The 17,556-nt window shown below is 41.8% G+C and overlaps 1 protein-coding gene across 1 annotated transcript; it reads left to right on the forward strand.

Moving 5' to 3' along the window:
* The first annotated feature begins 6,833 nt into the window (after nucleotides 1-6,833).
* On the forward strand, nucleotides 6,834-15,879 carry LOC138971657 (uncharacterized). Its single transcript, XM_070344427.1, has 4 exons — nucleotides 6,834-6,995; nucleotides 8,043-8,067; nucleotides 9,381-9,867; nucleotides 15,432-15,879. Exons 1-4 carry the CDS (start codon nucleotides 6,869-6,871, stop codon nucleotides 15,651-15,653), a joined length of 861 nt encoding a protein of 286 aa, XP_070200528.1. The 5' UTR covers nucleotides 6,834-6,868; the 3' UTR covers nucleotides 15,654-15,879.
* Nucleotides 15,880-17,556: the final 1,677 nt, after the last annotated feature.

The following is a 17,556-nucleotide window of genomic DNA, read 5'->3' on the forward strand; positions in this document are numbered from 1 at the left end:
GTGTGTGTGTGTGTGTGTAGAGCGATTCAGACTAAACTACTGGACCGATCTTTATGAAATTTGACATGAGAGTTCCTGGGTATGATATCCCCGAACGTTTTTTTCATTTTTTTGATAAATGTCTTTGATGACGTCATATCCGGCTTTTTGTGAAAGTTGAGGCGGCACTGTCACGCCCTCATTTTTCAACCAAATTGGTTCAAATTTTGGTCAAGTAATCTTCGACGAAGCCCGGGGTTCGGTATTGCATTTCAGCTTGGTGGCTTAAAAATTAATTAATGACTTTGGTCATTAAAAATCGGAAAATTGTAAAAAAAAAATAAAAATTTATAAAACGATCCAAATTTACGTTTATCTTATTCTCCATCATTTGCTGATTCCAAAAACATATAAATATGTTATATTCGGATTAAAAACAAGCTCTGAAAATTAAATATATAAAAATTATTATCAAAATTCTTTTTTCGAAATCAATTTAAAAACACTTTCATCTTATTCCTTGTCGGTTCCTGATTCCAAAAATATATAGATATGATATGTTTGGATTAAAAACACGCTCAGAAAGTTAAAACGAAGAGAGGTACAGAAAAGCGTGCTATCCTTCTCAGCGCAACGAATACCCCGCTCTTCTTGTCAATTCCACGTGCACTGCCTTTGCCACGGGCGGTGGAGTGACGATGCTACGAGTATACGGTCTTGCTGCGTTGCGTTGCGTTCAGTTTCATTCTGTGAGTTCGACAGCTACTTGACTAAATATTGTATTTTCGCCTTACGCGACTTGTTTGTTGCTTACTGTACATGACATACATTAAGTGTAAAATCTAGTTTTTTAACAGGCAACAAACCTTGCAAAGTTCAAGAAGCTGCAATCTGAAGCGACCTATCTCTGACTCTAGCAGACGATCTTTCCAATGTTTTACACACAATCAGCAAACTCTCCTGTCACATAGAACGTCCATTGTATAGTGCAATGTTGAAATTAAGTTACTGGTCTGAAACATTTAGTCGTTTCTTCTGAGACCATGCTTGTTCTCTTATCATCTACAGGGCCGGACTAGGCGAAGAGGAGGGGGGGGGGGGGTTGCCAGTGGTGGCCCAGGGGGACATCCCCCCTGGCGGCAGGGGCGGATCAGTTCATTTTATGACTGGTTTTTTTCAAAAGTATATTGTGAAGATATGGGTGTGAAGCCGCGAAGCGCCGAGCCGACGGCGCGAAGCGCCTAGCTTTCTAGGGGGGTCCGGGGGCATGCCCCCCCGGAAAATTTTGAAAAAAGGATGCAAAATGGTGCAATCTGGTGCATTCTGAGGATGATCATTACCAGTTTCAGGCAGCAGATTTTGTCACTGATTAATACCCCAAAAATTGAAACTCAATGTAAAATAAAGAAATGCATACCTCATTCAATATTTTTATTTTTTGGCTGGGGGGGGGGGGGGGGGGTCCGGAAACCCTAGAACCCCCCCCCCCTCCCCCCCCCCTCTCCCCCCCCCCCCCTCCCCCCCCCCCTCGTTGTGGGGGTCAGGGGGCGAAGCCCCCTGAAGCTGATGGGTAGGTCATATTCTGAGATAGGAAAATGGTCGCTCCTTGCATGAAACGGCATAAAATAAGCAATAATAAAAAAAAATTAAATAAGTAAGGTACATGTTTAGGCTAGGGGGGGGGGGGGGGGGTTGCGCAACCCCCATAACCCCCCCGGTAGTCCGGCCCTGATCTACAGATTTACCGCAGTCTTCATCACGCGAATCCCCAACATAAGTCATGCAGACTTTCGAACATAGAATATACGCAAGCAAGCATGATACGTCATGACGTCATATGATTCCTAGCATATTGACGTAATGCTGAACATCCCGAGTCTTCTCCGTAATACATGTCCGTGGGTTTTTCAATGTTCGGTGATTTCCGTGGATACATGCGCAAAGGAATATGCGCACTATAACCGTCGTCTGCAATCGACAACATGGACCATTCTGGTAGTTTTTGCTGACAAAAACATGATTTTAACACAGAATAATTATAATGTTAGAATAGCTATATAAACGCTATTGTGTTTTCAGCGTAGCAATAGGGTCCGATATTTAGACTCGAACTAGTATAACGCGACTCGTCTTCGACTCGTCGGCATTATACTCGTCTAAGTATCAGACCCTATTGCTACGTTGAAAACACAATAGCTGTTCATATATGTCACACATGAACATTGCTTTGTGTTAACCAGCTTATTATAAATGAAAGATCGTGAAAATGATGACACACCGTTTTGTGTTTGATATACATATAATGCGTTTCAATACCAAAACTTTAAATGTCTTCTTTCCTGCAGACGTGGACTTTGTGTGGGGTGACGGAAAAGCTATGGACCCCAGACTGTGGGCAGCAGACGACCCCAGTGACAATGATTGGATAGCCGTGCTGAAACAGAGAGTCACTGATCCATACCCTGTTCTAACGGCGTCTTCATTTGTCACTACCAAGCGACACTTTGTGTGCGAAAAAGTACCAGGTGAGAATTTACCGTCCAGGAATACAAAGTAGCATGGGAAGTGGGTATTTTGAAAGGGAGTCGAATGCAATATTTTAGGTGATGTGGTGGTTGGTTGTTGGTTTTTCATATCCCATGCACATATTTGGCTACTCGGGACCGATTAAATTTTTTTTTCTTTCTCAATTGCTGTGTTGAAATGAAAGCTCATTTCTGTACTGTGAATACAAGTTAACAAAACAGGCATTTCGAAGTTTGGTTATTGACCAAGTTATCGCCAAATGCCATTAGTTTTAAGAATAACAAGTCGCCTAAGGCGAAAATACAATATTTAGTCAAGTAGCTGTCGAACTCACAGAATGAAACGCAATGCCATTTTACTCGTAGCATCGTCAGGCCGCCGCTCATGGCAAAGGCAGTGAAATTGACAAGAAGAGCGGGGTAGTAGTTGCGCTAAGAAGGATAGCACGCTTTTCTGTACCTCTCTTTGTTTTAACTTTCTGAGCGTGTTTTTAATCCAAACATATCATATCTATATGTTTTTGGAATCAGGAACCGACAAGGAATAAGATGAAAGTGTTTTTAAATTCATTTGGACAATTTAATTTTGATAATAATTTTTATATATTTAATTTTCAGAGCTTGTTTTTAATCCGAATATAACATATTTATATGTTTTTGGAATCAGCAAATGATGGAGAATAAGATAAACGTAAATTTGGATCGTTTTATAAATTTTTATTTTTTTTTACAATTTTCCGATTTTTAATGACCAAAGTCATTAATTAATTTTTAAGCCACCAAGCTGAAATGCAATACCGAACCCCGGGCTTCGTCGAAGATTACTTGACCAAAATTTCAACCAATTTGGTTGAAAAATGAGAGCGTGACAGTGCCGCCTCAACTTTCACGAAAAGCCGGATATGACGTCATCAAAGACATTTATCAAAAAAATGAAAAAAACGTATGGGGATATCAATCCCAGGAACTCTCATGTCAAATTTCATAAAGATCGGTCCAGTAGTTTGGTCTGAATCGCTCTACACGCACGCACGCACGCACACACACACACACACACACACACACACACACACATACACACACACATACACCACGACCCTCGTTTCGATTCCCCCTCGATGTTAAAATATTTAGTCAAAACTTGACTAAATATAAAAATGAAGAGAGGCATGCGCAGGGGGGTAACCTGACATAAGCAGGGCGGAAGTTATACGCGGGGCCTGACACGATTGAAGGAACGTTTTGTCAGTTTTCTTGGAATTGTTTGATTTATGTCGGGATTTAAAGTAACCTACTGATTCAGCGATGCCTTAATTTGTCGATGTCAAATACGAGCTGATTTTGTGAAATAAAGCACATTTCTACTTTCGAAACCCTTCGAACAGCCATTTCCGGCGCTCGATCGCCGACATTTTCAGCTTTGATGGTAATTTACCGCTCCATAACACTTTATGCATCGAGAAACAAATTAAGTCATCGCTGAATCAGTAGGTTACCTTAAATCCTGACGTAAATAAAAAAAATCCAAGACAACTAACAAAACGTACCTTCAACCGTGTCAGGCCCCGCTATGTCAGGTTATCCCCCGTGTATAAGAAACAAAGCGAAGTTATTAGCGCTCTAACTACAAACGACAATAATTAGAGATAATAATTATGTACGAGTGGCTTGCGGGTTGTTGATGTTTCTTTGCTATATGACCAAACAATCCGATTTCAGACAGTTGAGGTAAGAACTTAGACTTTATGCAGCGAGGATCCGAATCTATTGTCAGATTCCAATCGCAGTCATAACATATATACATAACACTTGGATATTGTCGGATATATCGTCGCATTATATCACATTTTCATTCTTGCCTTGCCGAATGTTGGTCTGTATGTTTGTGTGTGTTTTTCTGTTCTCTTCAGATGTCACTTTTGAGTGGCGTCAACTCGGGACGCCAAAGACATGGTTCGGATTTTCCCGAATTTCAAACTGGGGCTTTGAGTGGGCCAGAGATGCGTGCTTACGTCAGATGGGTGACGTCAAACTTACCACCCTTGACACTCACTTTGATGACGTCATGGGTCTCATCCAGATCAGCTACCCGAATGAGGAATTCTGGGTGGATGCAACACGTCCTGCAGGAGGTACGCAGTGTTGCATTAGATGTTTCCTTTTTTGTGTGTGTGTGTGTATTTGCCAAGCACATCATTGTGGGGCTTTTAATCAATAACATGCATCCGTCTACAATGTATCATCATTCATCCTTCAACATTTATAATAAATATGTAAATGGCAAGTATACAAGACATATATATACAACATTAGGACATAACAGACAGACGGACATATAACATGACCGGCACGGTTGGCCTAGTGGTAAGGCCGTCCGCCCCGTGATCGGGAGGTCGTGGGTTCAAATCCCGGCAGGGTCATACCTAAGACTTTAACATTGGCAATCTAGTGGCTGCTCCGCCTGGCGTCTGGCATTATGGGGTTAGTGCTAGGACTGGTTGGTCCGGTGTCAGAATAATGTGACTGGGTGAGACATGAAGCCTGTGCTGCGACTTCTGTCTTTTGTGTGGCGCACGTTATATGTCAAAGCAGCACCGCCCTGATATGCCCCTTCGTGGTCGGCTGGGCGTTAAGCAAACAAACAAACAAACAAACATATAACATTCCGTTCGCCTACAAGTAAGGCCGGAGCATAACATAACATGCAGATTACAATACTGATAACAAGAAAGAGAGAGAGAGAGAGAGAGAGAGAGAGAGAGAGAGAGAGAGAGAGAGAGAGAGAGAGAGAGAGAGAGAGAGAGAGAGAGAGAGAGAGAGAGAGAGAGAGAGAGAAACATTGAAACATTGAAACATTGAAACATTGAACTTTATTACAGGAAAGATAGCATTAGGTCCGTAGGACCTTTCTTACAGCTAGTCCTGATCTAAGCAAAATGGTTATAATCGAAATGGGAATACATAGGAACAAACTTTTTATGATGAAACGCAGACACACGCAATAATAGTAATATAAGAATAAGATCATTCTTTACAGACATGTGATATACAGATATCACAATACGGGCAATACAACCATACATTATCAGAACACACACACACACACATATATACACGTGATACCTCGTGTTTTGAATATGCCACAGAAAAATAACAAGAAGCACAAATGCCTTGCATTTAGTTTGATTGAATGCCTGAAACATCGCTTAACAGACGAGACCAAACGTCCAATCTAAATCTCGAGAGAGAGAGAGAGAGAGAGAGAGAGAGAGAGAGAGAGAGAGAGAGAGAGAGAGAGAGAGAGGGGGGGTGGGGTAATGATGGTGGTGGTATCATTTATAATGTATACTATCAGATAACAATACAAATAATAGATTCGTCTTGAAGTTCCACCCAACAATAATCAAAGGTCACTAAAATACAAGACACGTACCTACACCCATAAGGACAGGGAGACAGATAAGAGGATAAGATGTTTCCTGTGTCAGTGGCGTTATAGATGATTGACTCAAAAGAGAAAACCCAATTTGCGGGGTATTTTGGGACGGCTTGTTAGTAGTAACACACACACACACACACGCACACACGCACGCACACACACCCACACACACACCACACACATACACACACACACACGCACACTACACATGTAATTTGAATCTTAGGATTTTGTCTTTCTTTCTATTCTTTTTTTGGTGTTTAACGTCGTTTTCAACCACGAAGGTTATATCGCGACGAGGGAAAGGGGGAGATGGGATAGGGGAAAGGGGGGAGATGGGATAGAGCCACTTGTTAAGTGTTTTTTGTTCACAAAAGCAAAGGACTGGTAAGGCAGAAATAAGACAAAAGAAGAGAAGAAACAGAACCGTTAGTCGCCTCTTACGACATGCTGGGTAGCATCGGGTAAATTATTTCTAGTCCCAACCAATATGGGACTCCCCCTAACCCGCGGGGGGTTAGGATTTTGTCAATTCAGTTATTTCAACATAGGTTGTAAAGCTCATCTTTGACGTTGGGATGCATATGTCTGTGTGTGTGTCCATTTTTCGGTATTTGTCTGTCTATCTGTCTGTCTGTCTGGCCGGGCTGCTGGCTCACTGGCTTGTTGGCTCTCTCTCTCTCTTTCTCTCTCTTTTCTCTCTCTCTCTCTCGCTCTCTCTCTCTCTCTCTCTCTCTCTCTCTCTCTCTCTCTCTCTCACACACACTCTCTCCCTCTTTCTCTCATTGTCATTGTCATAGTGATTGTCACCCAACCGTCTCATGCAATCTCACCTACCCGTGCCACGATATGTCCATTTTTCTCTTGCCATCTTTCCAAAGAGCAAATGTTCCAGTGGAGCAACGAGCAAAGGGTAAATGAAACCATGTGGCTGGACCAACCAGAGACAGAGGAAAATGTTGCGAGAATCATGACAAGATCTGGACTCACAAAACTCAAAGCCTTCAACGACTCTACCGCAAGCTTTAGCTTCATCTGCCAAGGGAGCCCTGGTGCGTTATTTTGTTTGTCTGTTTGTGTTCGTGTCTGAGCGAACGACGAAAAAGGAGTCTTTGTGTGTCTGTCTGAATGTTCTCTCCGTTCTCTCTGCCTCTCTGTCTGCAATTATATCTGCACTTTGCTGAATGATGCTGTATTTACAAAACACTTGTTTTGGTTGCATGGTTGCTTGAAATTAAAATATCTTTTGTGTCATGCATTTGATATTGTTTGATGACTATATTATGTTTTTGTTTTTGATCATCACTATCATCAACAAAAGTAGTATTACTGTCATCGTCGTTGCCATCATTAGCATTATCGGTCAATGTTTAATAAATGTGTTATTAGTTGTTTTTGTTTGTTGTTATTGTAACCCCCGCCCCCAAAGGAGGCACCGGCACGGTTGGCCTAGTGGTAAGGCGTCCGCCCCGTGATCGGGAGGTCGTGGGTTCGAACCCCGGCCGGGTCATACCTAAGACTTTAAAATTGGCAATCTAGTGGCTGCTCCGCCTGGCGTCTGGCATTATGGGGTTAGTGCTAGGACTGGTTGGTCCGGTGTCAGAATAATGTGACTGGGTGAGACATGAAGCCTGTGCTGCGACTTCTGTCTTGTGTGTGGCGCACGTGATATGTCAAAGCAGCACCGCCCTGATATGGCCCTTCGTGGTCGGCTGGGCGTTAAGCAAACAAACAAACAAACAAAAGCCCCCAAAGGACATTTTTAGAAAAGGCCAAGCCTAAAATCTTATTCCGTGTAAAACAAAGTTCAGCTCAGTTCAGTTGCGTGGATTTGTTTGTAGCTCTGCCTCTGTTTCCATGTCTTTCTAGATAAAGTTCAAATCAGTTGACGTCCCTTGACCAAGAGGATAGTTGAAGGAGGGGGGGGGGGGGGGGGGGGGGGCAGGCCGTGGGGCACACGGTACAAAGCCGCTGCGTTTGTTCTCAATTTTTGTCGTCAACGTTCTGTGTTAACCGAACTGGGCCGAGGTCTGCATGTTCAGTCTTTCATGAATGAATGATGCTGAAAATGAATCACTGTTTATTTCTCTTTTTTTCAGCAACACCATTCAAAGAAATGCCACAGTAAGTCAGCTGTTATTGTCCCTGCTTTATACTTTCTTTCTTTCTTTCTTTATTTGGTGTTTAACGTCGTTTTCAACCACGAAGGTTATATCGCGACGGGGAAAGGGGGGGGGGGGGGGGGAGATGGGAAAGAGCCACTTGTTAATTGTTTCTTGTTCATAAAAGCACTTAGGCCAACAAAAAAAAATGTCTGTTTCTGGTAACATGGCTAAAAAAAATAGGGTCGGTAGGTCGGGATTTTTTTTTTATTTTATTTTTTTTTATTTTTTTTTACCCCAAATGTAGACCAATAAAACTAACTTTAAAAATCGCGCAAAGAGACTGGATTCACTATACATAGAGACAAGACACTCAACACATTTACAAATCGTCAGCGGACTTTCGTTTTCACACGTTTTTGTTGTTCATTTTCTCACCCTGTCCTTTACCACCAAAAAAAAATTAAAAAATTTGAGTTTGGAAAAAAAAAGTTTAGGGTCGGCGCCGAAATTTAGGGTCGGTCGGGTGACCAGAAACAGACAATTTTTTTTTTGGCCTTATCAAAAAATTGCTCCAGGGGCTTGCAACGTAGTACAATATATGACCTTACTGGGAGAATGCAAGTTTCCAGTACAAAGGACTTAACATTTCTTACATACTGCTTGACTAAAATCTTTACAAATATTGACTATATTCTATACAAGAAACACTTAACAAGGGAAAAAGGAGAAACAGAATCCGTTAGTCGCCTCTTACGACATGCTGGGGAGCATCGGGTAAATTCTTCCCCCTAACCCGCGGGGGGCCCTGCTTTATACAAGTAATTATGCTTGTCTAGGAGGGGGAGAGGGGAGCAGCGTCGTAGCATTTACTCTGCGTCCATACGTTCCCGTGAACGTGTGTTTAGCTTTGCATATTTTATATAGGAAGTAGATACTTTGGAAAATATGCAATGCAATGGTTGCCTTTATTTCTCAATATCTTACAACAGAAAACCGACAGTGTCGCCAATGTAGAACGTTAGAGCAGCATACTAGATAACTCACGCAATAAAAAAATAAAAACATTTTAACAAGGAGAAGTCAATTTCTCTTACAATGTACTTAATTGGATAAGAACATCGCTTTCGATGAGTTATTCTGGAATTCCCTGCTCCTCACACACAGTGAGCATAGTAGCAAAATGCAGCTTAGGTCATTAGAAACACAATAGAACTATAGCGTTAACAACAAATTGCCGAGGAGCGGAGTAATCCACAGCCTTTGAAATCGGTAACTATGGTAACCAACTATTAAGGTACCAGTCCCTTAACGACCTTTCTGTTTCTAAATCAGATTCGCACCACCCTGTCTGAGGGACCCAACATCCACAGAAACTACCACCACTTCAAACTTTGAGGAAACTTCGTCATTGGATATGACGTCAGTGGCCGAAGACACTTCAGCTTTGTCAAGCACCACGTCAGAGATGGCGCAGACAGATTCGAAGACAGCAGAGACTAGTACCTCTATGATTATGTCATCGACGGAAGAGACAACGTCACAGGTTATTTTGTCAATGGGTAATAACGAAACTGCGTCAACGATGACGTCACATGTTACTTCTTCGAATACGGATTCTGTGACTGACGCAACAAGTACATCTGTGACAACATCCGATGTTCAGAATAGTATATCCACAGTCATGACTCCGACAGGCGAACAGACAAGCGCAGAGTCTTTATCTACAGGGCGGACGAGTTGCACGCAAAACTGTACGTGTGATCTGTTCAATTATACCGTAACCTGGTTGTCCGAAGAGGACACAGAACAAGTCATACAGGTAAGCGTATGCTGTGGAGACTTTCAGGTAACTAAAGTAGCCTTTGAGGGAAAATGTATCATTTTGAACCAAATATAGAGAATGAGGTTGTGGAGAAATGAACGAGTTCTCCACACACACACGCACACGCACACACACACACACACACACACACACACACACACACACACACACACACACACACACACACACACACACACACACACACCAACATTTTTTACTAGGGTTATGTGGAGGCAGTCTACCAGGGGAATAAATGGCATAAGCCATATAACATCCTTCAAACTCACATAATAATACAGAGCTTTGATAACATGTCGTATTTAAGACACACACAAAATACCGTAGGATGCGCTCAAATTAGTTGTTTTTCGTTGTGCGACTCTTTTCGTTTTCCTAATCATTGTTCTTTTTATATTTAGTCAAGTTTTGACTAAATATTTTAACGTAGAGGGGGGAATCGAGACGAGGGTCGTGGTGTATGTGTGTGTGTGTGTGTGTGTGTGTGTGTGTGTGTGTCTGTCTGTCTGTCTGTCTGTCTGTCTGTGTGTGTGTGTAGAGCGATTCAGACCAAACTACTGGACCGATCTTTATGAAATTTGACATGAGAGTTCCTGGGTATGAAATCCCCGAACGTTTTTTTCATTTTTTTGATAAATGTCTTTGATTACGTCATATCCGGCTTTTCGTGAAAGTTGAGGCGGCACTGTCACGCCCTCATTTTTCAACCAAATTGGTTCAAATTTTGGTCAAGTATTCTTCGACGAAGCCCGGGGTTCGGTATTGCATTTCAGCTTGGTGGCTTAAAAATTAATTAATGACTTTGGTCATTAAAAATCGGAAAATTGTAAAAAAAAATAAAAATTTATAAAACGATCCAAATTTACGTTTATCTTATTCTCCATCATTTGCTGATTCCAAAAACATATAAATATGTTATATTCGGATTAAAAACAAGCTCTGAAAATTAAATATATAAAAATTATTATCAAAATTAAATTGTCCAAATCAATTTAAAAACACTTTCATCTTATTCCTTGTCGGTTCCTGATTCCAAAAACATATAGATATGATATGTTTGGATTAAAAACACGCTCAGAAAGTTAAAACAAAGAGAGGGACAGAAAAGCGTGCTATCCTTCTTAGCGCAACTACTACCCCGCTCTTCTTGTCAATTTCACTGCCTTTGCCATGAGCGGTGGACTGACGATGCTACGAGTATACGGTCTTGCTGAAAAATGGCAGCTACTTGACTAACTATTGTATTTTCGCCTTACGCGACTTGTTCTTATTTTGAGTTGGGGGTGGGAGTCAGGAGTTGTTTTCTAAGCGAGTCCGAAACATGTGTGTTTGACCTATTAATACGCCATATGTGACCCTCCACAACGGAATGAGTCGCATGTCACCTTTGCATGATTTTCCTATTTTTACATTTTCATAAAGAAGTGTTTATGCTCTATCCTGTGGTGAAAACCGTTTTAGAAAAGAGCGAAAACTGTTTGAGTTATAAGCCTGTGACTAAGGTGACCCACACACTGTTACCAGACACTCCCCGGACTTATATTAAGCCTAGCGCAGAACCGAGCGAGGTGACATGCGACTCATTCCGTGGTGGAGGGTCACATATCATATTTCCTTTGTTGTCGGTTATAACCGGATACATATGAGACATGTTTCAATCTAAAGGAAACAGAAATCATATTAACCAAGCAAAACCGATTTATGTAACACATGAGGTGTGTGCAAAATTGTTATAGATAGCAAGCAATCAGTTGTAAAGTATACATCGTCGAGTTAGGCTGTCCAAACAAAATGCTGCCATATTTATCTCATATCATTAGTATCTATCTTCTGCTTCTTGGTTCATGGGCTGAAACTCGTACGTCGTTCATTCATGTTTTTGCACTAGTTGTTTTGTACGTGTACGAGGTATGATCCAAACAAAATGATGAAACCGCGATTATACAAGTCTCAGACCACCGATCATGAAAAGTAATTAATCATTTGAAAGGCCAACCATTTAACTGGTATACCTCTAAGAGATGACGTCATTAAGTTACTACGTCATAAATGACAAGGTTTTAAAATACGTCACTTTTGGGTTGTGCTTCAAAACGGGGTCTTTTGTCAAGCGCCATGAAAATCTTCACTTCTTTGAAAGAGTGTAGCTGGATGATGGTACAAAGACAATGCCTACAAAGCTGAAGAACGTTACATGAATCAAAGCTGTTCCATATTCTATAATCTGACAAAAGAAAAGGTAAATCGAAACTGGGGAAAAGGGGAATAACTCTTACAGGCCAAAAAAACACTTCTGGAAGCGCTTCAAACGAGATTAATGTAGCTGCTTTGTCAAAATTCAAGAACTAAGATTAACAAGAATTTCCTCCTAGGTAGGAAAAACACCCCCGTTGGTCAAAGGGAAATAACCATTCTCACTGCCACCAACTGAAAAGGTTATTTCCCTTTGACCATTAATATGTCCCTCTATAAGTCCTTGTAGAATCGTAATCCACCAATAACTCCCTAACCGTGTGTTTGACTGGTCCCAATTTTTGTAAGGACCGTCTCAGGAATGTATAGAACCTGTTCACCAAGTTTGGTGACGATCGGTCCGTTCATTCTTGAGATCTATATGCGAACACAAACACACACACAAACAAACAAACAAACAAACACATCGACCGAATCCTATACACACCCCTATACCGGGGGTGTAAAAAGTGTACACGCGAGTATAAAGTGCAAAACTTAAACTTTCATATGGAACAGTCCAGAGAATACCACTCAATGATCTTCCGCTTCAAAAGCTGGCCGCAAAATGGGTGCCTCATTAGCTGACAGGGGACGGAAGGAGCATCAGGGTCCTCTTGCACGCGATCTGCTCAACCGTTGTGAACCCAGTAGACCCAAATTTGTTGTTACTGTAGTCACTGAATATGAGACTTTGATTTCCTTCTACTTTAGTGCCAGAGAACACAGAAACAAAGCGTGTCTATACCAAAATGACGAGATGTATCATATTTGTAAGCGAGGTTTTCAAAGCAGAAACAGGGCTATTCGCTGTATTTTTCGACCACGAAGGTTCCGTTGCTGTCGATATTCTGTCTACTAACAGCACTGTTATTGTCACGAACTATGCTGAAACCTTTTTACCCAAACTTACTTACGAGTTTAGCAGTCAGCGACCAAACTGCAAAACCCAGACTTCCCTTCTCCTCCATGAAAATGTCAGTCTCCACAAAAGAAGGGCCGTAACTTCAGTCATAACAGACCAAATGATTCCATTTTTGCCTCACACATGCTTCAGACATGATTACACCCCTTGTGATTTCTGGTTATACCCTCTTTGAAAATCAGACTTTTTGCCAACAAGTTTCACGGCACCCAGGACCTCAAAAAAGCCGTCAAATCAGAGCTCAAAAGCAACCCCAAATAAGGCCACCTTAAAGCCTCTTCTGATTGGCTCAGGCACTTTTGACTTTGCATCGATGTAGGAGGAGAGTAGTTCTAATGACCGCTGTATTTTGGGCCAGATACACTAAACAGTCTCTGCGAAAATCAGATTTGATCATTTTGTTTGGATCATACCTCGTATGACCGTTTTTACTCCGCCATTTAGACAGCCAAACGCCGCTTTCGGGGGAAGCATGCTGGGTATTTTAGTGTTACTATAACCCACCGAACTCGGACATGGATTACATGATCTTTACCGTGCGCACTTGGTCGTGTGCTTGAGACCAGAAAATTCTTCTGGTTCAACATTTGATCTCTCCCAAGAGACTTTGCAAATTCAGAATGATAATATATTCTGCTCCCTATGCTCTCTCTTCTGTCTTGCTCTATAAACTGCTAATGGAGAAAAGACAAATTGTTCCTGTGGTCGCTTTCCTCCACACGTGCACACACGAAGGGCACTAGCAGGTCTGCACATACGTTGACCTGGGAGATCGGAACAAATATCTCCCCTTAACCCACCAGGCGCGGCCGGGATTCGAACCCGCGACCTTTCGCATAGAAGGCTGATGTCTTATCCACTCGGCCAATGCCCCCGTCTGATTAGTATATATATATATATGTTAGGCGCGTTTGATCGATCTGCGCGATCGCGCGATCGCGCTGCGCGTTTGGTGGATCGATCAAACGCGCACACATCGATCGATGTGTGCGCGTTTGATCAATACAAAGAATACAAGAATTGTTAAAACGCGCAGCTCTTATATACTTGCGCATTTGGACGATATGACCGGAAGTAGGCCTAGCTATAAGTGTCTAAACAACAATCTGTAAGACATTTTAAAAAAGAAGAAAAAATGGGATTATATTGAACCAAACACGTAGACTACCTCAAAGACATCACATCACAGGTATATATGCGTCGAGGTTGCACCTGATCATCCATTTCACATGTATTAGCTCATTGAGTGTTTAATTGTCCTTTAATAGCAAATGATTTAAAAGTTCAGCTGTTTTCATGAGATGTCAGAGGGATGGACAGAGATGAGGAAGGAGGGATTGGGGGGAGAGACTGAGAGACTAAGAGGGAGACTGAGAGAGAGAGAGAGAAAGTGTGTGTGTGTGAGAGAGAGAGAGAGAGAGACAGAGAAGAGAGATAGAGAGAGAGACAGAGAAGAGAGAGAGCAGAGAGGAGAGAGACAGAGAAGAGAGAGAGAGAGAGACTGAGACTAAGAGAGAGAGAGAGACAGAGAGAGAGAGATCCTGAGAGACTGAGCGACTAAGAGAGAGAGAGAGAGAGAGAGAGAGAGAGAGAGAGAGAGAGAGAGAGAGAGAGACAGAGAGAGAGAGAGAAGAGAGAGCGATAGAGAGAGAGAGCGAGACTAAGAGAGAGAGAGAGAGAGAGAGAGAGAGAGAGAGAGAGAGAGAGAGAGAGAGAGAGAGACTGAGAGACTAAGAGAGAGAGAGAGAAACATTGAAACATAGAACTTTATTACAGGAAAGATAGCATTAGGTCCGTAGGACCTTTCTTCCAGCTAGTCCTGATCTAAGCAAAATGGTTATAATCAAAATGGGAATACATAGGAACAAACTTTTTTTAAGATGAAACGCAGACACACGCAATAATAGTAATATAAGAATAAGATCATAAGAGAGAGAGAGAGAGAGAGAGAGAGAGAGAGAGAGAGAGAGAGAGAGAGAGAGAGAGAGAGAGAGAGAGAGAGAGAGAGAGAGAGAGAGAGAGAGACTGTTTGAAAGATTGAGAGGCCTGACAACAAACAAATCAAAAACGTTGTTGGGGTATATTTCGGAACATTCCTGTATTTGAAACTTTTAACTTCCGGCGTGCGTTGTGTGTGTGTGGTAGGGACTTACTTTGTGACAGATCGTCCAAATGCGCAAGTATAAGAGCTGCGCGTTTTAACGATTCTTGTATTCTTTGTAGCCTATTCTTTGCATCGATCAAATGCGCACACATCGATCGATGTGTGCGCGTTTGATTGATCCACCAAACGCGCAGCGCGATCGCGCGATCGCGCAGATCGATCAAACGCGCCTAACATATATATGAAAACACCTACAGACAATTGTTGACAACACTGTTTCAGGACATCGAGGAGAACCTGTTGCTGAACAAAACCAACCTGTCATCGACTGTACGAAGACTAACATCAGCGGCAGACGATCGGCCGTCAGCGTGTGTCATGGGTGGATGTGGTATCATCGTTCTCGTCGTCACTGCTGTCCTTATTATCGCCCCTGATGCGACTGACGCAGTGAAATTTATGATGCTGAGGTTCCGGTTAAGACAGACACAAATGATGCAATAGAATGCTCAAAGTTCACGACTGACGTAGTGACATTTATTATGCTGAGGTTCCGATTAAGACAGAAAAGAAGGATGCAGTAGAAGTGTCTCAGTTCATGACTGACGTAATGACATGTATGATGCTGAGGTTCCGATTGATGCAATAAAACCGTCACAATTCACGACTTACGTTACGAGCGCAGTGAAGTTTATTATGATGAGCTTTCGATTAAAGGCACAGTAAGCCTCCCGTAAACCATCACAGATACTGTCAGGCTTTTACACACAATACAAACACCCTTCCATTTGAACGCTCACCGAACGGAACATCCTAGGTGCCCTACGTAAAGAGCGAGCAATTTTCAAAGAATTGATTTTGCGGATTGTCTCCTCACACAATCGGACCGTGGCGCTAGACCTAACTTTTGAATCTAATTAATAAATTGACAGCTTGTTAAACAAACATTCTTAAATCATAAAATATTTATTTTTTCATCAAAACAAGATCAGTACAATTCGAAGTTTTGGAAGTTTGAACAAAGAAAAACCCGGAAGCAGGGTCACGCAAGGTCGTGGTTCTCGTAGCAGACGACGGTTTATGCCTATCGCCAGTTCCTCTGAACAGTCAAAAGCCATCGATAGAGTTCTTGTGAACCACAGCCGTTTGTTTCGTGCACAGTCAGTGGTACATAATAACGTGCTATTGCAGATAAGCTCACAGCGAATTACAAACTGACGACAACATTGTGAAAAAGGGAAACTGAATCACACGAGTTCACGATGGCTCAGGGGTAAGATAAACCACGCAAAAATAAATTCTTTGAAAATTGCTCGCTCTTTACGGAGGGCACCTAGGATGTTCTCAAGCGGTGAGTGTTTAAATGAAAGGGTGTTTGTACTGTGTGTAAAAGACTAACAGTATCTGTGATGGTTTACGGGAGGCTTACTGTGCCTTTAAGACAGAAAAAGTGATGCAATAGAACAGTTACAATAATTCATCTTTCTTTCTTTATTTGGTGTTTAACGTCGTTTTCAACCACGAAGGTTATATCGCGACGAACAATAATTCATGACTGACGTTGCTGACGTAGTGACATTAAATAATTTTATGATACTGAGGTTCCGATTACGACAGAAACAATGATGTAATATAATCGTCACAATGGATGACTGATGTAAATGACGCGGTCACATTAATTATGCTGAGGTTACGATTAAGACAGGAGCAATAAAGCAATATGATAGTCACAATTCATGACTGACGTTACAGAAGCAGTGAAGTTTATGATGCCGAGGGTTTGATAAAGACAGAAACAAATGATGCAATAGAATGGTCACAATTCATGACAGACGTTACGGGCGCAGAAAAGCTAATGACGCCGGGGTTTCGATTAAGACTATAAAAAGTGATGCGATAGATAAGTCAGAATTTATTTATTTGTCGACTAAGCCAGAAAAGTGTGATGCAATATAACAAATCACTGTAGACGATGCTCTGAAATAATTTTTTTATTTTTTATTTATTTGTAATTGTCTGTGTGAAAAGTGAAACGCGTCCCCTGGATCAAACAGTGAGTTAAACATTTTCTGCTGGTCAGTGAGGGGACGCGATCAAGGCGCCACGACGAACAGTAAGCTCCGATGAGTAAGGAATATAACGTGCGTGTGTCCGCTCAATATGATGCCCTTTTGTTGTGAAAATATGCTAATTGAAACGGTTTATTCATAGCTGACTTGATGGTGGCAGTGGCTAAAAAAAAGACCATGCATATTGCCAACATCCTACACTTATTGATTTTTGTTCTCTCGTTCTGATCTGTTCACGTTATTGCTCAGGAAATATGCTCATGGACAAATTGTATTCATAGCTGACATGATTTGCCTCCTTCACGGATGGCAGGCCACATTCATTTGCCTCACTGTTT

Source organism: Littorina saxatilis, linkage group LG7 (assembly GCF_037325665.1).
Source record: "Littorina saxatilis isolate snail1 linkage group LG7, US_GU_Lsax_2.0, whole genome shotgun sequence".
Classification (NCBI taxonomy): Eukaryota; Metazoa; Mollusca; class Gastropoda; order Littorinimorpha; family Littorinidae; genus Littorina; species Littorina saxatilis.

Coding starts and splice junctions, on each gene's coding strand:
- LOC138971657 (XM_070344427.1), top strand. CDS start 6,869: ATGTGGCTGGACCAACCAGAGACAGAGGAAAATGTTGCGAGAATCATG. Junction 6,996..8,042: donor CATCTGCCAAGGGAGCCCTG/GTGCGTTATTTT, acceptor TCTTTTTTTCAG/CAACACCATTCAAAGAAATG. Junction 8,068..9,380: donor CCATTCAAAGAAATGCCACA/GTAAGTCAGCTG, acceptor TTTCTAAATCAG/ATTCGCACCACCCTGTCTGA.